A 27,845-nucleotide genomic window follows, 5' to 3' on the forward strand; every position below is an offset into this window, starting at 1 on the left:
TTTTTCAAAAATTTCTGATTTAGTAAGAATTGGGGAAGCACATTTCTTCTAAACTTTACATTTCTACATCCTCTACTTTATTAGATATACATTATTGAGTGCATTATGTGTATATAAATTTTATTAGAGAAATTACATTTGATATACTGGATATATTTTTTCTTATGAAAATCCAAGGTTTCTGGAAAATTCCCAATGTATAGAAGTTTTTGATGTATCTTTGTTTTAATATATGTGATGTGATTAAATTTTCCAAAGCTTTTCAGTAATAAATTAACTAATATGATTAAAATGCACTTTACTTTGAACAAGTTGGTTTTACTAGTTTACACTGAATAAATCTTCTTTGTTTGTTTGTTTTCTAGCAAAAATGAAATCAGAAAAATGTGTATGAAAGTAATTGAAGTAAGATGTGATTGGAAGGAATTTTTATGAGCTTGCTAATAGCATGTAAGTTTGTTTTTCACCCATTCCTTTTTCTTTTTCATATTCAGATATAACTTTGAATCCTTATAGAAAATTTCCAGATATTAATTTAGTGATATTATCAGAATCTGCTTTGAATATTTAACTATTAATATTTAAAATAAAAATAATAAAAGTATTTAAAATGTTGTTAGAAAAGCATCTTGCATATCCATGTTTCAAAATTTCAATGAGAAAGTGAAGCACCTGTTCATTTTTTTGTGAAGGTTTTCTAATTTTTCATCTGAATTTTATATCCTTTCAAGCAGAAAAGACTTTCCCATCCTCTATACTAAATTAAGAATTTGGAAATTATAATAATTTTAAATGTAATTATATAAATTATATTATATATTTGTTACAAATATTTATATTTGTTACTAATTTCCCTTTCAGTTTGGGGGATTTTTTAAAATTTAATTTAATTAATGTGATGGTCTCTGATTTGTTGCTGTTAATTGTGCAAATACCTTTATTCCTTTAAGCTAAACTGAAAACAATGAAACAATTTTCAATATTTTATTGTCATAGATATAATTATATTTGTTTTAAGAACAATGGGCATGGTAAAATTGCATTTATTAATCAGACATTTTATTGCATAATTATTTGATATCAATACTTAAGTAATTAGCTTTCTTATCATTTTAATTTTTTTGAATAAACTTATTGAATTTATTCATAACAAATGAAATAAAGTTTTTATTTTATTTATATAAGTTGTCAGTTGTTAAATCAAATATGCATAGTTTATTTCTAAATTCTTTTTTTTAAAAATATTTTTTTTAAATATTGTTATGGAATGAAAAAGTTCCTGTTTGAATTTGTAATGAAATTATTGAGACAAAAATATAAGTATGATTTTAATATTTTATAGGCTAAATACACATTTAGGTTTATTTTTATTTATTTATTTTTATTTTTTTCTTTCAGATGCTTTAGTTTAAATGTATCATTCAATAATATATGAAGAAAATTTTTTTATATATCATTGTAATAACATTCCAAATCAGAAACTTTGGCCATATATAGCTGAGTTTATGATGTTAGATATAAAAGTTTAATGCAATTTTGATCAAAAGTTACATAAAAAAATGAGAAAAGTTATGTGGAGGGCAGCATAAAAGACTTTGTGATTGCAACATTTTTTTTATATTATTATTATAGTTATTTTACTCTACATTCTATACATTGTCTTGGAATGGTGAATTTAAATAATCATTCTTTTGCAGTAATGCATAAATATTTACTTGCAGTCCTTTGTTGCTATTTGCAATTTGATCCAGCAATCCAATTTATAAATTGATACTAGCGTTTGCAAATAACTTGTATTCCTTATTGTGATGTTATCGAGATAGGCCCTGCACATTTTATTCGATTGGTCACCTTCATCCATATCAAATTATACATCGCAATAAATCATCTTTGGTTATATTTTGCACACCTTTTACTTTTTTGTACACGAGAATTTCAAGTATTTTCTACTATTTTTTGTCTATAGATTTTTAAAAATTTGGAGGATTTCTCAATTTTATATAATTTTTTTAATATTTTTTTTTAGTTTCAACTAAAGAAAAAAAAATATTTTTTTTTTGTATTACTTTTTTTATATCTGAAATGTGATTTCTATGTTTAAAAAACCAAACTTTCAGGCATAAATAATCGTTTTATGAAATCGCTATAAATGATTTTGAATTAAATTTATGATTGATTTCTTATTTGGGAGCATTAGTCTTTGAATGATTATCTTTGAGTGCTGTGTATTTACAGAATTGATTTGTAAAACACCTGCTATGCTTATGGGGGGATTAATAAAATTCAATTTTTTGTTTGAATTTAAAATTAGTCCTTTTAAAGAACTTGAAATTGAAATGAAATTGGTACAAGTATGAATAGAATTTTATTTTTGTATATTGATCATTTTATAGTACTATTTTGAAGCTAATTGTTTGTAAAAGAAGTTGATTTTGTATTTGATATTACTATATGGAAAAAATATGTTTCATGATTTGATGAAGTTTTGTTTTTTACATCTTGACATACAGGTTCACTATAAGTTACTTGATGAAAATAATAATACTACAGATGTATTATTATTATTATTATTTGTTAATTTGGCTACATCATCACTACATTAAAGTTTGATGCCAACATTTTGCTACTATTTATACTATATACATATTTTAGCTTTGCATTGGCTGGTTCAAGGCTTTCTTTGAACCTATACTTTGCACATTAATATGCGTAGGCCAGAAATTTTGTGTCTAGTTTAATGTATACATCCTCGCCTTGTACCCAGTATTACTAGATTCATATTAAAGTTTATTAGATTGATATCCAATGTTATTATAGTAATATAAAATAATACAATACACATGAATAAGATTATTAAATTATAGCTGAATTTTTTCTTCTACTTTAATCTAATAAAATATAAGAATTTCATATTTTAGAAACATCAAATTTACCTATTAGTTTTTAGAGCATTTGCAAATATTTTCTATTTCTTATCGTGATGTTGTTTCTATTCCTAATCGCGATAGGCACAGCACATTTCATTCTATTGATCTTCTTCACCCATATCAAAATTATATGTATAAATCAGCTTTGGTTGTATTTTGTACGCCTTTTTCTTTTGTGCACAAGTATTTCAAGTATTATCTACTATTTTTTGTCAATAGATTTTTAAAAATTTGGAGGATTTCTCAATTTTATATAATTTCTTTTATGTTTTAGTCAGTTTCAACTAAATAGGAAAAAAAAGAGCATTTTTTTTTTTGCACTACTTTTTTTATGTCTGAAATGTGATTTCTATGTTAAAAAAATCAAACTTTCAGTCTTAAATAATCATTTTATCAAGTCACTATGAATGATTTTAAACTAAATTTACAATTGATTCCTGATTTGGGAGCATTAGCTTTTGAATGATTGTCTTTGAGTGCTGTGTATTTGCAGAATTGAATTGTAAAACACCTGCTATGCTTATGGGCTGATTAATAAGTTTTAATTTTTTGTTTGAAATTAAAATTAGTCCTTTTAAAGAACTTGAAATTAAAATTAAATTGGTATAAGTAAGAAAAGATTTTTTTTTAAGCCAATTTTTTGGAAAAGAAGTTGATTTTGTATTTGATATTACTATATGGAAAAAGTATGTGTTTCATGATTTGATGAAGTTTTGTTTTTTACATCTTGACAGACAGGTTTACTATAAGTTACTTGATGAAAATAATAATAGTACAGATATATTATTATTATTATAATTATTTTTGTTTTGTTAATTTGGCATCGCTACATTAAAATTTGATGCCGACATTGGGCTACTATTTATACTGTGTTATTACTAGTATTTGGTGATAAGTGGTGTCAGAAATTTAGCTTTACATTGACTATTTCAAGGCTTTCTTTGAACCTATACCTTGCACTTTAATATGCCTAGGCCAGAAATTTAGTGTCTAGTTTAATGTATACATCCTTGACTTGTGCTCAATATTACTAGATTCATATTCAAGTTTATTAGATTTGTATCCAATGTTATTATAATAATATAAAATAATAGAATACACATGAATAAGATTATTAAATTATAGCTGAATTTTTTATTTATTTATTTATTTTTGCTATTTCTATCTTATAAAATAAGATTTTTATATTTTAGATTCAATAAATTTACTTACTAAATACTTCTTATTTATTTATTTATTTTTTGTAATATTTCCTTTTTTCATGACTTTGAATTCAGCATGTGAGTGTGATATAATTCACTAAAAAAAAATGACTTACTTCTATGAATATTTATTTTCGTATACTCATATTTTTTTCTACTGTTCTACTGTCTTCTTGTGAATAATTCTTGCAGAAAATTTCATCTAATTTAGTGCATGATTTTTATGATCCAATCTCAGCATAGAATTATCAAATTTAATAGGCTTGCGGCATATGCTATTTTAGAAGTTTTATTTCTGTTCCTTTTATAGTGCTATGCTTTTGCCAATTGTTTTCTTCATCCTATATAAAATTTGAATTTCAGACTGAAATAGGAAATTATTAAACTTCAAATAAACTAGTTAATAGCTTGTTGAATCAAAACATATTCTTGATATATAAAGGATAATTAATGAAATTATTTAAAATATTTTTTGTAATATTGAATGCCTTTAATTATCTTTGTAATCGGTGAAGAATTTTATTTTACTGATTCAATATGGTGACTGAAAGAAATGCTGATCTCCAAGTTTAAAGAGTGATAATGTATTTTTATAATGTCAAATATATTGCAGAAGAAAAACAACCCCAATAATATTATTTAAAAAAACTATAAAAAATACATTAACATCAATTAATTTTGAATTTTAATTATATGTTTAATTATTCAAAAATTATAAGGAAAATAATCCTATTAAAATAATGTAATGAAAAGAAATCCCAATATGCAGAGAAAGATCCCATCTTCAAACTCTGGCTAGCATGGAATATATTTTTGTAATTGTCGAAATTATTTGAATTTTATTAGAAAAATAAAAAGATCATTTATAAAAAACTATTTGAAATAGTTTTTAAAAATGAATTGGGTATAGGAATGAAATTTTAGAAAAGATAATTCTTTGAATTTTTTTAGTAGTGCAAGAATCATTCTTTAAATGCAGTATTTTTGAAGTTATGAAAGGTCAAAGCCAGAATGCATTTTCAAATAAAAAAAGAAAAAAAGCTTTGAAATTTACTTTTCCACATTCCAAGTATATTTATGTCCATTTTCATATTTGAGCAGTTTGCCCTTCAAAAAAACCTCTGATTTGTCAAGTCTCCCCAACTTAGTCCATGGATTGATTTGTGTTTTTTTTTTTTTGGCAAACTTTTTTTCATGAAAACCCGCAGCAATCATATAGCAAAATTGGAACCCTAATATTATTTTCAAAAGAAATTAATCCAAATTCTTTGTTTCAAATTAGCTCTCTATAATTGCATTTTCCGGGCTGAGTTGTCATCATTTGAATTTATATTTTACTGGGTTGCACAATAAAAATCCAAAGATCCAATCCAATGCAATATTTTACTGGGTATTGGAATCGATACGAAGTGAACATTTTTATAGATAACCTTGCATAAATTGAAATTAAAAAAAATAATTATAATTCAACATTTATTAATGTTATTAAATTAAATATGCTTAAGGCAGAATAGGCAGGTTTGTAGACTTGTCTTCAGTGGTGTACCTATATAAAAGGTCTAGAGCAAATAATGAAATACGCCCCTTTTTTCTTTTTCACCTTAGTATTGCGGCTTTTATGCTTGTTCTGATTTTTTTAAGACCAGGGGTTGCAAAGATTGAGAGTGTAGTTAAACTGGAGCAATAATATATAAAGTATTTTGGAATTAATACTATTTAAGCATTACAAATGACTTTTCAATGATCGTTATATATGGACGTTCCTTAATCATGAAATGTATCATAAGAATATTTCAAAAAATGTTTGTTGTTTGATATTAAATGTGCACAAGAATTTTCTTCATTCCTGTTTTAATAATGCAAATCAGGTTTAATAAAAAAATCAAATAGTTGTTAGTATGTAACTTTTAATGCATTGATGATACAAATACAAACGATTTCTATTTATATCATACATTAACCCATCAGCAGAAACACCTACTTTTTGGACATTAGCACATCCACATGGTCATTTTGACCCCAAATTTTCAAGCACTTGCTGATTATCTTATTGGTTATTTGTATTAAAATAAAATTTGATCAGAATATATAAATGTTTTTCTAAAGAAATATGTTCTTATCTAAGATATCAATACAACTTTTAATGAGAAAATCCAAAATTGAAATTAGTCACTTTTTGCCATACACTGTTGTAATCATTTCCATTTTCCTCATTCCATTCATATAAAACTTATTATTTTTAATATAAGTACTTTTTTTCCTGTATAAAAATATTGGAGAAATAAGAAAAATCTGTTTACAAATAGCTTATATTTGAAATTTTTTTAGCAAAAGATGGTTAAACATACCTTTTTGGAAATTCATATCTTTCGTCTTTCATTTTTATAAACATATTCAAAAAATACTTTTATTATTTCCCAATCAGAATAAAATCAATTATTAACATAAATTTCAAGATAATTTATTCATATTATACAGGAATGCATTTTATATATTGATTGGTTACATTTTTTATGGGCTGGAAAGGATTCCATCAGATTTTCTGGTGTGTTCAGAATCTGCGTTTCGTTTCAGTTCTGTCTACAGACTTGTACTCAGTGGTGTACCTATATAAAAGTTCCAGAGCAAATAACGAAATACGCCTTTTTTTTTTTTTTTTGACTTTTGTAATGCAGCTTTTACAAGAATTTTTAGTATTGCGGCTTTTGTGCTTGTTCTGATTTTTTTAACAAGAGGGGTTCCAAAGATTGAAATTGAGTAGTTATATAATAATATGTAAAGTATTTCGGAATTAATATGATTTAAGCATTACAAATGACTTTGCAATGGTCGTTATATATGGACGTTCCTTGATCATAAAATGTATCATAAGAATATTTCAAAAAATGTTTGATGTTAAATGTGCACAAGAATTTTCTTCATTCCTGTTTTAATAACTCAAATCAGGTTTCATAAAAAATATCAAATAGTTGTTAGTATGTAACTTTTAATGCATTGATGAAATACAAATACAAATGATTTCTATTTATATCATACTTTAACCCTTTAGCAGAAACACCTACTTTTTGAACATTGGAACATGCATGTGGTCATTTTGACCCCAAATTTTGAAGTACTTGCTGATTATCTTATTGATTATTTATATAAAAATGAAATATGATCAGAATATATAAATATTTTTCCATTTAAATATGTTCTTATCTAAGATATCAATACAATTTTTAATGAGAAAACCCAAAATTGAACTTAGTCTCTTTTTCCAATACAACATTGTAATCATTTCCATTTTCCTCATTCCATTCATATAAAACTTATTATTTTTAATTATTTTAACTTTATTTTTTCCTGTATAAAAATATTGGAAAAATAAGAGAATCTGCATTTTACAAATAGTTTATATTTGAAATTTTTTAAGAAGAAGGTTAAATATACCACTTTGAAAATTCATATATTTTGTCTTTCATCTTATAAACATACTCAAAAAATACTTTTATTCTTGCTCAATCAGAATAAAATCAATTATTAACATAAATTTCAAGATAATTTATTCATATTATACAGGAATGCATTTAATATATTGATTTGTTACATTTTTTATGGGGAAGAAAGGATTCCATCAGATTTTCTGGTGTGTTCAGAATCTGCGTTTCATTTCGGTTCTGTATCATAGGTGTCTTCTATAATTTCATGGATCTGTGACGAATCTGAGCTATCATCATTCGTTCTATAAGTAGGAAAACTTGTGAGATCTCTGAATATATGTTTATAACTGATATACTCATAACCTTCCTTGAATCTGGAATGCTAGCACACGCAGGGTCAGTTTGATAACAATCATCTTGTAAAAAAATGAGATATATTGTTGTTGTTTTTAATTTCTATTGTTCTAATCTTCTACTTCTAGCTCCCCCATGATGGTTATCATGTAACATGAATAAACTTATATAAATTCCTAGAATTTCTAAACAGAAGGGGAGGGGAAAGGATGGCAAAAAGACCCAGCTCATTTGTTGATGGTTTAAGAACATATAAATTCTCATAAGCCGTAAAAAATGATATTATTACTAATATTGAAAGAGTACACTGCTGAAAGAAGTAAATAAGCCAGAAAAAGCTTTCTGGCTTATTTACTTCTAGTTTGGCATCATAGTTTTTCCTACATATATACTTTCTTGCTCTTAGGCATTGTTTGGAATCTTTTCATATTTAATTAAATTTTAAACTATTAAATTATGGAAATGAATTTGTTAACACATATAAAATAATTCAAAAGTCTTTGTAATTAAGTTAATGCCTATAATAATGTGCATAATTATTTCGTGTTCACATTAAATATATCCATTAAAATTTACAGTTAATTGCATTTAATAGTATATCTAGCACTGTAACAAATTTAAAATGCACTTATGAAATATAAAGGTATGTAGTTACACAAAAACTTAAGGATGAATTAAAATTAACATATTATTAATTTATCCATGATATGAATAAAATTTCACTACATTATAATTTAGTAAAAATAATTTTTTCTTATTTAAAAAGTGTACATTAATCCAGGAACATTTTGAAATGTTACAAATCCCTCCTCCTTACTTTTAACAATGTGAAATTGTTGATGATTAAGTTGAAATGAGTTTTTGTGTGTGTGTGTGTGTGTGTGTGTGTGTATGTTTGTGTTTGTCACTAAAGTTCTGAGATATGAAAGCTAAAAGGTCTTTCGTAGTGAACGCTTGTTGTAGCTTGTATGTCAGCTGCTTTACATAATTTAAATAAGTAAATTTCAGAATTTGTATGTGTAGTAAAAATATCTGATTGCTATTTGTTATCATATATATGCTAACTTCACTCGTAGTATAGTATTTTTGTTTTTTATAATTTCCATGATAAATCCTTTTATTTTTAATGATAATCATTTTTGGCTTTCTCCTTTTAAAAGCGTAAGTACAAATTCCAAGAGATCAATTATTCAGAATACTGTTGATCCTTTCAGATTAAAAGAGGTTTCAAAGAATCAAAGTAATGTTATATTTCTGGCTGATTTACTTCTAGTTTGGCATCACCATTTTTCCATGTCTTCTATTGACACAGTGAATAAGAGAAACTGGGAAATTTAGTTTTATTATAAGTATTTTCCATCCATTATGTTGCCTTGAGATGCATGTCACATTCATATTAATCATAAATATATATTCCAATATTCGAAATTCAGTTTTCATGAACTTAGTTTCTGATTATATGCTTTATTTCCCAGATATTTAAAAAATGACTTTTTTTAAAAACACATTTGATGCTCGTACTGAAAAATTTTGAAATTTCTACAATTTCTAGTTATGCTGTTATTTCTTTTCCCATTATTCTGAAAGATTTAAAGTCTCTACTCTTTGCTTTTCATGCAAAAATTAATTTATGTAATAAGAGTTTTATTATAGTTTATTCATTTTAACACATAAATTAACCATAAGTACTTAACTTTAAGCTAAGAACCATATGTTTGTTATAAACCATTATTACCAATTAGGGGCACATATTGCCTTTGAAAGCCTTTAATTTCCTCTCATTTTGCTGAGACTGTTTTAATTTTTTAAAATTTTATGAATAATATCTTATTAGAAACTAAATTTTCTTTTTAATATAATGAATAAATTCCTTAATTTTGCACACCAGCATAATTTAATCTTGCAATTCCTTCATTTTTTAAATTGTATAATTGTAAATTAAATTAGTTTAATAGTAAAATATCTGTTTTTTCAATATAATTTATCAAGTATCAGTTATTATGTTAAAGAAATATTACTGACTGCAATTGATGACAAAATAAATAAAAAAATATATATGATGTGGTAGCTTTTTAGTTACACCAAAAGAATTTATTCAAATATGCATTAAATTTGTTAAATAAATTACTCTCTAAATTCTTTAGATTCTGCCTTCAGTATTGTAAATGTAATCATGGAACATATCTTTTTTTATTTTTAATTTTTTTATTTGCATTATTCTTCGCTGCAAAAACTATATAATTACAGATGCTTCTAAATTTTTAATAGACTTTGAATAAAGATGTCTTGATAAAAGAATGATTAAAATAGTATTTCATAGAATATCCATATATAACATATTCACCCCTTTACATATGAATTTACTTAACTTCCTAATTAGATGGCAGATCTTATTTGAGGCAATTATTATTATTTTAATCCTTAGAATAGTACAAGGGCATATGAGATAATGATGGGTTTTCAAGTGATATTTCCATTTTAAATTACTTAATGCTTTCACTTAATTGCAGATTAAAAATTTAATAATTCAATGCTTGAGTCTTACTCGTTGTATATGAAGCACCAATGCATGTAACTGATAGGATAAAACTCACTTTTTATGAGAAATATTAGCTTGTAGTAGGTTCAAGGGAAAAAAGTACTTGACCATAAGAACACATGCCCCAAAAGAAAGATGGGGAGTTCATATTCAAGATCTAATTTTTTTTAATAAAACGCATTGGATTTTTTTAAAGCCTAAATATGCATTGAAAAATGAATACATGGGAAATCTAATGTTTAAGTAGTTCATTTTTTACGAGAACATTTTTCTTATCCTACATAAAAATATTAAGTTTGTATATAGATAGAATGTATAGAATATATTTACAAAATATTCTTAAGAAACAACATCATTATATCTATTCCGTATTCAATTTTGTTCTATAGTAAATTTACTGTAGAACAAAATATATGCAAATATATTACTATAATCCGAATAGTAATATCTTTTATATATATTATAAAATATATTACTATAGTCCGAACTATAGTAAATTTTTGTTGAGACGCGCACTTATACGAAATACATCGTACGGATTTGTAATGTGTCTTACTTCCTGCTCGTTGTTTTAATCCTTATTTAAAAATTATTTTAGGTAGGTGACCACACACACGCACGCATGCACACACACACACACACACACAAATCGATTTTCGGGGAAAGCATCGAATATTTTTATATTTATTCTGGATTTCCAAAAAGTTTATATAACTTTTTAAATTTAGTTTCATCATTTTATATAGTTTCTGATATAAAATGATAAGAGCATTCATATGTTCGTTTAGCATGATACGTCATTCAGGTGCAATCTGTGTTTTCATCTAAATACTACAATCTAGAATGAAATATAACCATATTTTTTCCAAAATTCAATCTCAAGAACCTCACTAAAAAGTACACTCAAATGTTTTTTGATGGTCAGTAAAAGAAAGAACATTTTTTTTATAAATATCTTTGTAAATTTTAAACAATCAAAGAAAGGACCAGCATCTGAATAAAAAAAGAAGCTAAATAATACTTATTTTCTTCAATTAAATGTAATTGTAAATTAATTCCTATGAGTTATTTTGAAGCCAAATTAGAGAAATTTCGCTTATCCCCCTGTCGGATTGGTCTTGCTCCGCCCACTCCTCGTTGGCAAATCTCTGCCACCGCCTCTGAATGACCTGGTTGAAAAAGGGCCAAATCTACAACAACCAGGGAGAGTTAATTTCCATTCATATTTAAAAACAGAATTGGGAAAGTTTGTTTTGGGAGACGATACAAAGATGGCCCATGTAAATCTTTAAGAGTCAGAGGATGTGTTCGTAGAGTTAATTTTTTCTACTGATACATAATAAATTTTTGCTGTGTTTGATTTTTTTTTTTTTTAAATTCTTTCTGCATAGGATGTTTACAGGCACGATGAGTCAAGCCTTGAAACTGTTTCTATATTTAATAATGTCTGCACTGCTTTTCTGTATTGACTGTTATTTAATTGTAGATAATATTTTTTTGATAATTCCGGATTCATAGCAATATGAGTTATTTGTTTCCTTTAATGTTAAATATTTCAATAAATTCTTCAATTTTGTTTTTCTGGTTCAATGACAATTTCATTTTTTCCCCATTCTTTTCTTATTTCTTAAATAGCAATTCATTTCATCGTGTTCTTTAATACATGCTTTCCTTCGAGTTCATTTTTTTTATATCTTTTTTCAAAATAAATAAACAACTGACAGTTATGTGCTTCATTCCTTCCTTATTGGCTGTGATTGGTGAAAACGATTTTCATAAGCAATTCTCTTATTAATTTACTAAAATGTTTAGTTTCAAATCTTGTATTTTTAACTTGCTTCAGAATAGCTTTATATTTGGGACATGCAACTGCCATCTTCTAAATATTCATGCAAGAGAGCAGGTTTTACATCATCATGGGTGGGTTTTTTGCGTGTCTCTGCAATGTGCTTCTGTTTTTGTATATGCCTTTGTGGTTTCTCGTGTTTTCACACGAGAAACCTCGTGTGAGTTTTATCAAAGTCAGACCCACATTTTTCTGAAAGCCATTTTGCAGCTAACTTGGCTTTGCACTTTTCAGTGTTTCAGTTCATTTTGTTTTCAATGTTTTTCGAATATTCAAAGACCTTTTTACCTGATGGATGCTTAAATTCTTTGGTTCGATTCCTTAAATTCTTTGGTTCGATTTTATTTATTACTAGCCGCCTTTGGCGACCAGCCGGTTCGCCAATCTTAATGTTCGTTAAAATTTTAATAATTAAATATTTTATGCAATTCCAACTTTAATAGATTCTTCAGCAAAATATTTTAAAACTTCAAATTTTGATAGTCATATAATTCACTCATAATATTATAAAGGCCTTCAGTCATAACGTGATATGTATCTCTCTAATTTTCTGTTACCCCTCGTAGAATTTATGCTTTAAATTAAAGTGTAAAGGATTAATCTGCAATTAATATAATAATATTTTCTACTGAAACAAAGCATTTTTTTTAATAATATGATTATTGATAATAGAGTCACTGAGCGTTTAAACTTTATGGGCACTAAAGAATATCTTTCTTAATTTATATAATATCTCAAGAATTTGTCAACAAAATTTTCTCAGATTCATCATGAACGGATCGATTCATTAACAATGTTTCATTTTAAATGCATCAAACACTAAGAAAATAAAATGAATTGTTTAAAATAATCGGCCGAAAACAGGTTTAAAAAAACTACTTAAAAAACGATGCACTTAAAACTATAAGTATATATCAAAAAATATATAACTAACATAAATACAATTTAATTACAAAAGCATTCAATTAGCCTAAAAATAATTTAAATTATTGAAAACAGGTTAAAAAAAACTACTTAAAAAACGATGTACTTAAAACTATAAGCATATACAAAAAATATATAACTAACATAAATACAATTTACTTACAAAAGCATAGAACTAACCTAAAAGTAATTTAAATCGTCCGTTGATATGGTTGCCATGCCAACAATCAGAACATAGTGCGCATGCGTGAATTTTCTTCGCCTTTTACGGTAACGCAAATGCGTGAATTTTTCTACGCCAGTTGGGGTAATGCTATGCAGATTATACATTTTTAATTTCCTTTATTCTGTGTTATTTTAATTCAAAAGTACTTCAGAATGAATCTGAAACATGGATTAATTAACAATGTTTAATTTTAAATGCATAAAACATTAAGAAAATAAACAGAATCGTTTGAAATAATCCGCCGAAAAATCTTAACCCTAGCCTCATTACTGTTGGGAGAAAAAAAGAACTAAAGCCTAAATCATTTGGCGTTGATGAAAATGGAAGATTATTTTGGCGGAAAAGTTGGCGGTGGGGAAAATGGAAGATTTGTTTGGCGGGAAAGTTAGTTTTTAATTAATAATTAAAATTCTAATTAAAATTTCAAAAAAAGGGACCCCAGGTGCACATTCCCGACCTCTAAGGTATACATGTACCAAATTTGGTAGATGTAAGTTGAATGGTCTGGCCTGTAGAGCGCCAACACACACACACACACACACACACACACACACACACACACACACACATTGAGCTTTATTATAAGTATAGATATAGATATAGAATTATTATTTTTAGTCGTTTCGCCTTTTGATTTTCATAAAAAGAATTTTCAGCTAAATATCGTTCTTTAGCTAATATTAACTAATGTCATTATCTATATCTTAGCTAATACTCAGCTAAATATCGTTTAGGCGTTGTTATGAATGTGTGCCTTGCCATTTCTTTCTAATCAAGCATTGGATTCTTTGAATCAGATGCTATGTCTATAGCGTTACATACGGATAAATGTTGGGCGATCTAGATTTGAAAACTAGAATAGCATCCTAACTTTTTTTTTTTCTGATTAAAAAATGTAGCACTCGTTGAAATTTGCTGAGATATTTGGTCTGCTTACGAATTTAAATTAAAAATATGCAAATTGTAGAATATCAGTCATAAACAGGGCCTAACTTTATGCTCACCTTGTTTCATCTTCTCTAATCATAATCCAATAAATAATTTCTAACCCGCTTTCTCTTAATTTAAAGATGAGCGCATACTTCCAGTTGGAAAAGTGCTTTAAATGTTTAAAGAATTATATTTTGTGCTGTTTGAATGAATAAGTGTTTCTAAAAAAATATAAAATAAAATTTTCATACAGCTACCTCTATCCTGTTAGTTACATTTGGGGCAATGTATTGGGGATTTGACGTACATAATTGCTTATATTTGGTTTGGTATTTGGCACTTTCTTAACAAAGAAAAAAATTCCTCGCTTTGACTAAAACTGATCAAATTATAAAACGTTCGATTTCATTAGTCTTAAGTTAATCAATAATTAATAATGTGTTCGAGTTTTGTTTAGAATCATTCATGTCCTGCATCTGATGAAGTGTCATGGAAACAGGCAGGCTCTCCCTACAGATGTCCTGCCAGCCTGATTTGAAGTCAATCAACAGCAGTTTCGATGACATTTCGATCTTTGATTGTTTTGATCTTCCTGCAGGCATTCATTTAAATGGTCTAAAGCTGATATATTCAAAGCTTAGTCGCAGAAAAGCGAAACTTGTTCATTAAAGGAAAACCCAAATATCTTGCGGTGTTTGAGATTTTCATAGCATTTTTTTTTTGTACCACGTATACTGATATTATATTGTTACGAATCTGTAATGCTGCTTCCTAGCATAGTTGGTTCCATCATCAGAAAGAATGTTTTACAGTCATCTGTATTGGACGGAGTCTGGATGTCGCGTCGGAGGTCCCAGAGCTTGGCGACGAATTTGGCGACTTTGGCGCCAAAATAGATTATACCCGAAACATCGAGAATTTTCCCGATCCGTCCATTAGGAGATATGCCTCGAAAGTTCCTGATTGGTTGAGAGGCTTCTAGCCCCGCCTCCTGAGACCTATAAAAGGAGGCGGTCTGCAGCTGCCGGGGTAGTTGTAGTCGGAATCGACGGAAAAGAACTGGCTTTGCAGAGATTAGCGGAGCAGCGACGGAGTCAAGCTAGTGCTGAACTAAGTTGTGCGCTACTGTCTGCAGTAGAGTCTCGTTGTATGCTGCTGTGTGCACGTCTCAGCTGGAAGATAATTGCCTTCTCTATGTTGTAAATAGTTGTCGTCTTTGTGCTGTCCTGTGTGTATTCGCGTAAATAAACGTAGTTGTTTTATTTTCTACTGCCGCCTGCTGATGGAGCGTTCTCCACACCATATAACTTCCACTATCCAAACGAACCCGGAAATTTCGTAACAATATGTATTGGTATACTGTTGCTTTTCTCAAACCGTATCCCCCAATTGAACCACTACGGCAAAGGCACACAGCAAAGGACTAGAGATTAAAATAAAAACAGCACGCTATGGTTTCTCCAAAATTGGCATCTTCAAAATAATTTCTATTTAACATCGATTAACAACTTCCTGAAAAATAAAAAAATTCTTCGAAGAATTGGATGAAGTTTGTTAGGAAATAGTAATTTACGCTGTCTAGCACCTCTAAGATAAAAGAAGGCAAAGAATACTTAAAACCGACTGATTCTTTCTGCACTTGATGCGCAACCACACCTACAATCCAGTTTCACCATCTGAGTGAAACTGCATTGTATTCATATGCTTACATGCATCCACACTGCAGTATTAATTATGCTTTTCTGTAGCTTTTTCACCCCTTTTTTGTACTAATAATAACTAAAAATTATATATTATTTTTATGTCTTTTATAGAATTTCCAGATTTACTGTGTAAATGCATTAGCATTGCCACTTTATTTCTAGCAATAACCACATTCCGTGTTTTTAGAGGCCTCGAGCTGAAGACCATAAAAAAATTCGTATACTGTGAGGAATTCTTTGAAGTTATTGTCCATTGCCCAACATTTTTGCCAGTGCATCTTTCCATTATGTTATTTTACAAATTTAAAAAAAATAATTTGCTCAATAATTTAAATCCTATTATTAGATATTCTTTAGAATGTGTTAATAAAATTTTCTTCATTTTTTTATTATTATTTTGAGTGACATGGCTTTTCAATGATTTAGTTTTTGTGTGAATATTATAGTAGAACCAACTTTTAAAAATTGATTTCAAATTAAACATTTGGTATTTAAGTTTGTAAAAGTTTCCTGCGTAAAGCTGCTTATGTAAAGATTAAACTAAAATCCAGAAAAAAATTTGATTTTGAAATTTTGGAGCGGAAAATTTGTTCCTAGATTCATTGCCTAAGAACCCCCTAGAGGGCTTTATCTCGTCTTACTCATATTTAAGTAATGCAGTGCTTACCCGCTGCTTTACACTCTGCTTGGAAAAGAAAAAAATTACAAACTGTGTAAATCTCTTTAATTTTTGAAACTCGTCTTTGTAAGAACTGCCTGCAAAGCGGACTTTGTAAAATATGCGGGTGGAAATCCTGGTCACGAGAGTCTTTAGCCATGACAAATTGTAAGGGAGGGACGTAAATAAATCCCCCCACGTAAGTCTTGATTTCATACAAATTTCTTTAAAATAAATAACTTCTGTTGTGTTTTTACTTACATTTTTTATTGTATTCTTAACATTTAAATGTGTGATTAAAAAAAAACAACGATTTAAAAATGTTTTTTGACTAATTTTTCGTATAAATCGTGGGAAACAAATTCTTTCAAAGCCATACTTAGTTTTTTAAGTATGGATAATGGCTGAAAAATGATTTGACGTCAATTGCCAACACTAGGTTTTAGTCCAATGTTTATAATAATTACAAATATGAGCACATATTTATTAAAAAAAATTACGGAAACTCTTTTTTATCAGAGGATACTCTAGCATCACTTTTTTTCCCCCTTTTCTGTTATGAAACATCTTTTGCAATTTGAGAATTTGTAGCTCATCCATTTTTCTGCATTTAGAAGCATGTGTCCCGAATTTTCACTTTTGACCAGTTATTAATTTTTCTTATTTCCTTTTCATAACTTTTTATAATTTTTCTTTCTGGGCATTTCGAAGAATATCAAAGGAAAAACAACGGAGTGGTCTCCTAAAAACTTTCTCGCATACATGGAACGCCTTGTATGGCATTACCGTACAATAGTTGTTATTGAACGGTAATGTCGTGAAAGATGTTAACTTTTGGCGGGAATGTAGCATTTTTACTGCATTTATCGTGTCATCTTTGGCGAATTAGCTGACGATTAATCCCTAGCCTGTGTTAATAATATACAGAAATAAAATTTGTGTTTTAGACACATTTTTCTCAAAATATCCACGACAATTGTTCAAATGTGACGATTGAAACTGAAATTTCACTCGAAACAGCACTTTTAGTCACAAAATCCCATATTGAATTTGATATATTTAAGTCACTTTGTTTCTGAATTAACGTGTTTTCATGTTTTCTGAAAGCACAGACCGACAGATGGTCACCCCGTAGTTGGATTTGTTTCAAAATTTGAGAGGTGTATATGTTATAGACGTTAATCTGTATCCCGAATCTTATCTCTACAGCTCTCTCCGTTTTGTATTCATTATGTTAACATATTTTCAAATAGCCGGAAAGATGGACTTTCTGTGAACGGATTTTACTCAAAATTTGATTGAAATCTGACAAGTTGGTGTAAAGATTGTATACCAGATTTCAACCACCTAGTGTTTTATGTTTGTCACAAACAGGCAGACTCTGAGTTCCAAAAATGTGTTTTTCTAACTCAGGGAATTGTAAAACGTTGAGATTCGTCAAAATCTCGAGTTCGAATGTTTTGACGATTGCTATATTTTCTCTTTACTACGTATACAAGACGAAAGAATGTCAGAATGCTAAATTCACACCAAAAGTTAATATTCAGTAACTATTGTACGCCAAAGCCATGTAAGGCGTTCTCAGGGTTGACACTTTATGAGAGTATATGCGAGAAAATTTTGGTGAGCCCACTTCCCCTTGTTTTTTATTAGCTTTTTCAATAATCTTTTTTATTCTTTCTTTACAGGTACCAGGCAACACAGCAGAAAAATATAGGAGGTTAAAAAAAAAAAATTCTATGAACATCACTAGTTTCAGAAAAGTTCCTAAGAAAGTTAATTCCAGAAAAAGAAAGCTGCTTTTGAAAAATACAAAAGAACTACTTTTAAGTTAACAGCATTTGGAGCGTTAACTTAAGATTTTGTTCGTGGCTAGTCTTAGTTGCGAACGAACAAATTTCAAATATCAGTGTTTCAACGACGATTTTGCAATTGATGGCAATGGCAAATTCAATTGATAGCCAACTCAAAAGTCTTTGCAGGCTGTCCCTCGAAGATATTTCTATAAGAAGAGTGGCTGTCCTTTTGTGTAGTGACCCTATCAAATTTATGTCCCCTATTAGTGCAGTAAATGTATGTGGTGGGAAAAAAGCATCAAGAGTTGAAGTATTCAAAAGGACTATAACCGAACTCTGTTTACCTGAATCGATGACGGATAATTTAGTTAATATAATGAATTTTGTTTTCCTAGAAACACATAAATGGTTGAAGTTCCACGAAGAATTTTTAAAATCGAAGCATTCAAGATTTAAATATCCACAATATCTAAAACACATGCATTGGACACATATGGGAACTGTAAATTATCGGAAAACAGCTGAGGCAATGATCCGCGATGAAAACTTGGACATCGATCAGCGATTTAGGTTTGCTTGTCTGTATTGCCTTGATGAGGATATTCAAGACCTTTGGCAAAAATTGTCCCCTGCGAGTAAAAAGAACTTTTATAACAATGGACAACCTTGTAGATGTGGTCTACCTGGAGAAATCATTGTTTTTTGGACTTGCATCCTAAAAGGACGAGTAGATAAGTTAGATAACTTTCTCGTTCGAGCGGAAAGACGCCACTCTTCTTTCTATCAATATGCTTTTGAATCTTTTGCAGGTAAAGGTTATAAAACAGCAACTCAATATTTTTTTGAAAAGTTAACTTGCGAGGAAAAAGACGCATCATTGGTGAGAACGGCCAAATCTGTAGCAGCAAGCGATAGTTCCACCTGTCAAGCATACACCGACGTTTTCTGTTATTTGTTGTCCCTGATGAATGCGGAACAATTTCAGAACGTTCTCGAAAGTTCATCCTATGCGATCCTTAGAAGCTTTCTGGATTGGCCAAAGCAAGATGCTTTTTCCGAAGTTGCGAAGCTTGCATTGCCTTACCTAAAAGAAGACGATTACGAACAGCTGCATTTTTTTCTGTCACGAAAATTTAAGTACGTATATAATTATCCGAAACTTTTCCGGGATCTTTTCCTGATAACTCCTAAAGATTTCAGACATTCCACATATTATTTAAAAGATTTTTTTAGAAGGAAAGATACTGAAATTATCAAATTTATGTTTAGAAATATGGACCCTGAGGAAATATTGGAACTTGTCTTGAGTGGTATAACACTGCACTGTTGTTACGAACTAGTGAAAGAAGGCAAGTGGGATTTTTTGGAATTTTTTATGCGCGAATCCAGGTTGTCCAAAGAAGACAGAGAGAGGTTCGCGGAAGCATTCAATTCAAATTTTGCATCACTATTGGAGCTGGAAATACGCGAACGTCTCACTAAGGTGGTGAACGATATTCCTGCCGGTACTTCTAACCGAGACTTCTCAAATTGCAATAAAGTAAATCAGATAGATCCAATGGATTTTCAACTAAATGGACAACCTGATGAAGAACTAATAGAAAGGCCAGCCAAGAAAATTAAAAAGATTTAGGATACATATAATAATAACTGGCAAGGAAATTATGTTATGTTCTTACAACAAATTATCAAGAATTAGAATCAGTAAGCATCATTTCAATTTTCTGAGAGGTAATTTAAAGATTCGATTTAAAAACAGTTCGTTTATTAATTTTCTTTGTTCGGTATTTTCTTACATTCTAAATTGCATGTTTATTGTATGATATCGCAAAGCAAAACTGCACTGAAATAAAAATGTTTTACTGTATTTTTTATTTACTTAAAATTTTTTTTTTCCCTTTGAAAATTGCAAATTCTAAGATGGCAATTGTTTAAAAATATTCCACCTTTAAGAAAATAAAAGAATCTTATCATTAAAAAATGTTTTGTACCACAAATTATTTGGATTTAAGGAATAAATTGATTTTAAAAATTTCTTTTTGTTGTTGTTGTTGCAGTTTTGAAATTTTTTCCAAACTGCACAACGTACAAACTGCAACAACTGCACAGTATAATAAAAATGTTTTGCGATAGTTTGCTCTTTAGGGAACATTTTTTTTTCTTTCAAAATTGTGCTTCCAAAATGGCAATTTAAAAAAATTCCAGCGTTAAGGAAACAAAAGAATTCTATCATTAAAATATGTTTTGTGCCACAAATTATTTAGATTTAAGGAATTAATTGACTTTACAAATTTCATATTTGTTTGTTGCAGTTTTGAATTTCTCTTCAAAAATGTCTCATTTAATTAGAGGGTCCGGAACACATTAAAAAATTTGTAATTATTAATTTAAATTTGGAAATTTTTTGTACTGATTAATCAATTAACAAATAAACAAAATTACAACATAGAAATGTTAAATGTTTTTTAATTTATTTATTTTAAAGGAAGAAAAAAAGGGGGGAGGGATTTTAAGTCACTAAAACGCAAAATATTCTTGATATAGGATTTAGTCGAATAATATTTGAAATAAATTTTAATTAACCAATACTATAAAACAATTACAACTAGAAAGTAAACTTTGGGTTTTCGCATACACTAAAGAGAAGCACACACCGACTGAAGAAATCTTGAAAAGTTCATTTTATATGTTGAGAGGGGGTTGCCAGCCAATGTCCGCCAAAGGCAGAGTTCTGTTATTCTATTTGGCGACACATTGCAGTTCTGGCGATTGGAAAGAATTATCGCTGCAAACTTCTCCTTTGGTTTAGTGTCGTCCCGACAAGGAGCCAGCAAGTGAAGTTTATAAAAATCAGTTATTTTGGGATAGACCTCTTCTACGTAGAGGCTGTACAGTAGGGTGGAACGAAAAAAAAAATCCATCTTGAAGTGCCGCAATAACTTCTTAAGGAATTTTGCGTGCTTCGATTATGAAATAAAACTATAAAAACAGTTTTAGTATTGCACTGGCATGGCAATGAGTTGTCGTCGGAGCGGTTGTTATTGCGGTAGGACGGAGATTTGTCTGCTTCTGGTGACAAGGACAGGCCTGGTTTCAAATCATTAGCTTTGCCGAATTCACTTGAGTTGGCCTCTTTACTCCGTCTATTGTGTAACTAATTAACGAAACTGATTTGTAAGTTTGTGTGCTTTGCTGTGAGTATGAATGGCTCAGTCTAAATGAGTGAGGACAAAACAAATATCGGAGTGTTTTATTTTTGAGAAATTTACTGATTTGCTTGAAGATAAATTCACTACTTGCGAATCTAGTGCTACTGCTATATTAGACATAAACTCAAAATTGCTTCAAAGAAGGATCCTTCTGTAAGCGAAGTATGTGACACTTTAGTTCCCGTAATAGAACAAATATGGTTCTATTTCCGTTGCTTTTAGCAAAAGAATTTCACGAATGATAAAAGTTATCATGTTAAATGCAGGAATTTATTAAAGTCTGAAAGCAGAAAAAGTTCAGATAAGTTTGATTCCAAACTCACAGAATTTAGAGAAGAAGCTTGACGTTTATTTGGTATTACTGACTTGCATAAACGAAAAAAAAGTGCCAGTTATGGAATAAAAGGTTCTAAACGATCAACGCTCTAACCGGGAAATGGTTATAAGTAATATTGATATTGCTACCACAAATGCTTTGAGGAAGAAAGAAGCAAGAAAGAGTAAAGAGCTACACAGAATAGTTTAATAAAAAACGGACAAAAAATACTAGTGCATCAGAACGATGACTGGCGACAATGACAACGCTGATGAATAACAGGGTTCTTTACAAAAAGAGGCAAACTAACCAGATCCATTAAATAGATAAGAAGAGTAAAACTGCTAGTTTTATCTCTTAATGCTTTGAGGAAGAAAGAAGCAAGAAAATTAAAAAAAATTTTCATGTACTTATTTGAAGAACGTTATAGACCAGATTATTCAAAGAAATGGGTACTTTGCTGCTTCAGATAATATCCTTTTGTCCATGCTAAGTGATGAACGTAAAATTCAAAGAGAATTTGATTTACGACGTGTTTTAAAAGCAAGAACAGAAAATAAAGACAGAGTCAGGAAGTTTAACGTTCCAAAGACAAACTTCGATGCAAAAGATTACATCAACATGATCTCATGGCTTGAAAATGACGTAACTGAACCCCCCCCCCCCCGCTCAAATATGTTTCCAGTGACTTTCTCAAAGACTATGCAGAAGGCATCTGAAGCTGAACCAAATAGTATAGGGGGCTCGGTTATCGACTTTCCCCGGCTTCCTTGTCACATGCAAGCAGTGGAAAGAGCTGTGAAAATGGTGGCCGAATCGGCTCAAAATGTCCGTGGTTCAATCGCAAGAGAAAGATACATAAGAGCAAAAAATGACTGGCGTGTGAATATGTTAAAATTTAATTACAAAAAAAACAAAAACAGTTTAACGTGGCAATGAAGTAGAAGCAAACATTTTGCAACTGTAACATTTGTAATCATTAAGGTTACAGAAGTAAGAAACGCAAAATTGGACTTAAAAATATTTTATTATTATTATTATACCTTGTAATTAATAATTTTTCCAATGGAATGCTTATATATGTATTTAAAATCATCTTTTGTAACATTATACGAATAAAAATTCATAAAAAAATATTTTATCAATGTTTATAATTTATCATTTTTTTTACAAACTTTTAGCTTTTTGTTGCACCTCCAGATACTGCAACCAGAATTTTTTTAAATTGTTTTTGAATCTAAAAGTTAATTTTTCTCCACTATTACCAAACTAAAATATAAGAAAAAAATTTTAAGGCCATTTTCGTTCCACCCTACTGTACAGGTTGACTGTTGGCGTGAGATTCAATGCATGGGCTCAAAGCTGAAGAATGTTATGCTCCAAGTGGGACATTTGGATTGTTGGAGTCTGCAACTTCGTAACTAGTCAACGAGCGTTGGGTCGTTAAGATGTAAGGTCCATGACGTCTTGGTGTAAACTTTGCTTTCTTTCTATTCTGATGAGTAGTTACCAGGTACATATGATGCAGCATTTCTGCGCTTCTTGTCCGTATACTCTTTGCATTGATCTTGCTTTTTCTCCACACGATCTCTTATCTTCTAGTGTAAAAAGGCAAATTTTCTCAAAATTTTTCAAATGGAGTTTGGCAAATTAAAATGTCAAATTTTCTCAATTGGAGTTATCTCAGCTACGTAGTTATGGTTATGTATAGCAGAACGCAGATTATGCTTGACGCCATCTGCTGTGCGCATCTCTCTTCCAAATTGAAGAAAGGTAGCAGAACACTCTGTTGAGCTGCATTTAACAGAGTTCATTTAAAATCGGATCGCTGGTAGTTCTGCTCAGGTTGTATGAGGGTCGTTCCCAACTAGGATTGCCATTCTGGGTTTTAAGTCGCCGTTCTTCCGCTCGACCGGGTTTGCTTGAGGACAGTATACTGGAGTCGGGATTTGATAAAGGTCTAGTAAATTACAGATTTGTTGTATGACAGCACTTATGAACCGAGTGCCATTATCAGAGATGAGACGTCTTTGTAGCCCGTATTTCAAAATAACCTCTTTTAGCAATGTTATTGCGCACTCTTGTGCTGTAGCATCCCTCAAGGCAAAGAGTTCTGCCCATTTTGTTGCCGTGTCTTCATTGATGAATATCCACTTCTTCCCATCTGGTGTTTCTTGGAGAGGTCCGAAAAGGCCGATTGCTAGTGTTTCGAATCGTTGGGAATAAGCTTTGGGTCCTTAATTGTTAGCGGATTTCTGATTTTCTAATCTATATCTACGACATTCGGGGCATTTCTTGACGAACTCTGAGATAAAAGATCTCATTCCCGAACAGTAATATCTTTAAATCCATTGATATGTCCCCTCTTCACAATAATGACCAGCGGTCTGGGCATCATGATGTTCTTCCAAAATGTTGTTCCACTCTTGTTTGGGAACTATTAACTGAGCTTCCTCGGAGTCAGATTCATGTGCGTATCTGTACAGCACTCCTTTGGACATAAAATATCCTCGACTCGTCCAAGGAAGGAAATTCTCGCCTTTTGAGCTTTGCTCGAAGGTGTCTATAATCTTCTTCAAATCTACATCTTTAAGTTATTCCTTTCGTATGTCAATCGACGATCTGGTGGGGTGGTCCACCATAACAGCACAGCACTCACCATGGTTACACACCAGTCGAGATAACATATTTGCCACCACATTAGCTTTCATGAAAGCGTATTCAAACTTCAAATTAAATTACTGTATTTGTAGAGCCCATCGTGCAAAACGTCCTGCAGGTGTTTTCAAATTGATTAATTACTTCAGCAGTTGATGGTCGGGAACAACTCGGATTTCAGCACCCTCGATGTATCCTCAGAATTTCTCCATTGCCCAGACCACAGCTAGAGTTTCTCGTTCTGTGGTTGAGAAATTTTTCTCAGCTGATATAAGAAGACGACTGACGTACTCGATTGGGTGTTCTTCGGAACCTTGATTTTGACTCAAGATAGCTCCTAAGGCATAGGCTGACACAGTAGTTCTGGGGATGAAAGGTTGGTTCTCGTCTAATTGTTTTAGAATTGGTGATGAAATCAGACTTTTCTTCATCAGAACTATTTTGCTCTTCCGAACTCCAGGTCTAGATAGTTCGTTTTCTGGTAAGAGTACTTAACGGTTTTGAGACACCAGCAAAGTTGGGAATGAAATGTCGGTAGCAATTGCAGGTTTGCAGAAAAGACTGAAGCTGCTTCACCTTCTTCGGTAGAGGAATGTCTATAATGGTTGACATTTTGGCAGGATCAACTTCAATACCAAATCTCGTGATGATATTTTACTTTCTGACACATGAAGTGACACTTCTCTCGATTTGCTGCTGAAGCCTTTTGAAAAATAGGCGCGAATCTTCAATGTGTTGTTCAAAGGTTGGGGATAATGTCATCAAGATAAGCGAAAATATTTACTTTTACTCCATTTCGGAAGAGGTCGATTAATCTCTGAAAAGTTGCTACATCTGTTTAGAAATGGAAACGCATACAAGGGAACTCCAAATGGACAGACGAAAGCTGTTTTGTCCATGTCAGGAGAATACGTCTGAACTTGATGACACCCTGTCTTTAAGTCAATGATGAACATGTACTTAGTCCCTGAAGTTTTACGCAACAGATCATCCATACATGGCAATGGATAAGGATCAGTGAGTTTAATTTTCTATAGTCCATGCATAACCTGAATTCTCCATTTGGCTTAGGAATTAACACCACTGGTGAAGCATATGGGGAGTCACATTCTTCTATAATTCTAGAGTCAAGGTGAGATTTGAGTTCTTTTTTAGGTATCGAAAACCACTGGTCGAGCAGGCGACATGCGATAAGATGTTGTTGCAACCGGAGGTGCGTTTCCTGTATCAATTCGATGTTCAATGTGCGGTTTTGGTTCTCCCCTAGATTAAAGTTATCCTGGTATTCCATCAACAAATGGTTCAATCGGGGCAGTTGGAGCGTGGTCAAGCCTTCTTCCTTTTCTCTAAGACGACAATTCTTTAGTTGAACAGCTTCACTAATCTATGATGCAGACAAGTCGTTATGCAAGGCATCGAGTTTTTGATAGGCATTTGGTCAGAGTTCCGTCTCTTGCAGGATCGACTAATAAGAGAAACTCAGGGTCTAGTACAGTTTCTGCTGGCCGTTGGAGACTGACTAGTATATCATCTCGAAAAGGGATCTTCCTCTTTTGATCTTTGTAAAAGTGCCAGTTTTTGGGCTCCAGGTCAAGTACTATTCCAGCCTTTCCAAGGAAGTCGGTCTGTTCGGTGAGCAAAATTCTGTTTCCTTTTGCTTTTGGCAAGCTAGAAGGTCCAACATAAAAAATTTAACCTAATAAACCTTTAGCTTCGGATACCGGTGTATTATCATAATTTACATCAATTAAACATCAATAAATTCTTCTAGGGCGTTACAAGTACCTTCAAACTGTGTATACACTGCTTTCAGCTAATCTATTTTGGCTTCCCGATGAGTATCACATAATGGTTTAAGAATAATATTTAAATGCTTTGCAGAATTTCCCATCTCTTTCCCATTGCAGAAAATAAACAATATAAACGTTGCAATATCCTCCAAAGTTTTTTTTACTCTATATACTGCTGAAGCGGAATCACAAATTAATAAATTAAAGGAATGTGATAGGCAAGAAGCATAAATTGCATGTGGATTTAGAGAAAGTATTCTAGATTATACTCCTTTATGTTTCCCTTTCATGTGACTACCGTTGTCATATGCTTGCCCTCTACAATTCATAATATCTAAATCAAGCTCAGTAAATCTTTTCTATATAGTTTTTTGTTAGTCCTTCTCCAATCACTTAAGTTACTTCAATAAACCCTATAAATGACTCGTTTATAGTTAACCTTTTCTCTTCAAATTTTACATACCTAATAATGATTCAAGTTTGTTCTTTATAGCAAATATCAGGAGTACAATCCCTTTGAATACTAAAGTACGTGGTTGCTTTTATATCATGTTTAATTTTGTTAAGGACTTCATTTCCTAATGCAGAGATAATTTGTTCTTTTGAATTATGTGCTAAATTATGCACGATTCTATTTTTCGAATTTATTATTTTGTTTATATGATCCGTTAGCACAGGGTCGTTTTTACTTAATAATTCGATCAAACATAAAAAATTTCCATTATTAGGCTATCCTTTTATTTCGCGATTTCCTCGAAGTGAAAGATTAGAAAAATAGAATCATTTAACTTGATTTGTTTTACCAAAAGTTGAAAGTAAATTTAGTCGTTTTAGTAATTCTTCCCAAGCAATAAACGAATTAAAATGACAACTCGAACGCTCATGATCTTGGATTACAGTTGACAGCTTTCTTTAATTATTATAGCCGCCTATAAATCGTGTAATTTGGTCATCTCTTCTTTTGGAAAACAATATACAACAAAAACAAAACACGGAGTCTTGCGTTTTTGAATAAATTAACCATCTGCGAAGTTGGGTTTCACCATTTGGCATTTTTTAAAAGTAGTACATAGGGGAAAATGATCTACCTTCAGTATTTTTAGCAACAATAACAACAAAAAAATCCCTTGTGTTGTACAGGTCTGCTTTAACACAAAGCATTCTAAATTTATCAGTTATAATACTTGGCCATAAACCAGGATCATTTATACTCTCTTGATCGTATTTGTTATTGTCATTTCCGTCATTATTTTCAGATTCGGTCATATTTGTATAAACACACGGTTCTTCAACAAATTTCACCGTTTCAACATTTTTATTTCAACTGTGTACTTGGAGTAGAAAT

The 27,845-nt window shown here is 30.4% G+C and overlaps 1 protein-coding gene across 3 annotated transcripts in view; it reads left to right on the forward strand.

The window, feature by feature from the left end:
* The window catches only part of LOC129956878 (uncharacterized), a 50,681-nt gene extending 27,544 nt beyond the window's left edge, over window positions 1-23,137 (forward strand). For all 3 annotated transcript variants that reach the window (XM_056068857.1, XM_056068856.1, XM_056068859.1), the window contains exons 2-3: window positions 366-450; window positions 18,420-23,137. In XM_056068857.1, coding sequence (XP_055924832.1) covers window positions 18,667-20,160 — 1,494 coding nt within the window. In that variant the 5' untranslated portion in view covers window positions 366-450; window positions 18,420-18,666 and the 3' untranslated portion in view covers window positions 20,161-23,137. The remainder of the gene's footprint in view (window positions 1-365; window positions 451-18,419) is intronic.
* Window positions 23,138-27,845: the final 4,708 nt, after the last annotated feature.

The sequence above is a fragment of the Argiope bruennichi genome, chromosome 11 (assembly GCF_947563725.1).
Source record: "Argiope bruennichi chromosome 11, qqArgBrue1.1, whole genome shotgun sequence".
Classification (NCBI taxonomy): Eukaryota; Metazoa; Arthropoda; class Arachnida; order Araneae; family Araneidae; genus Argiope; species Argiope bruennichi.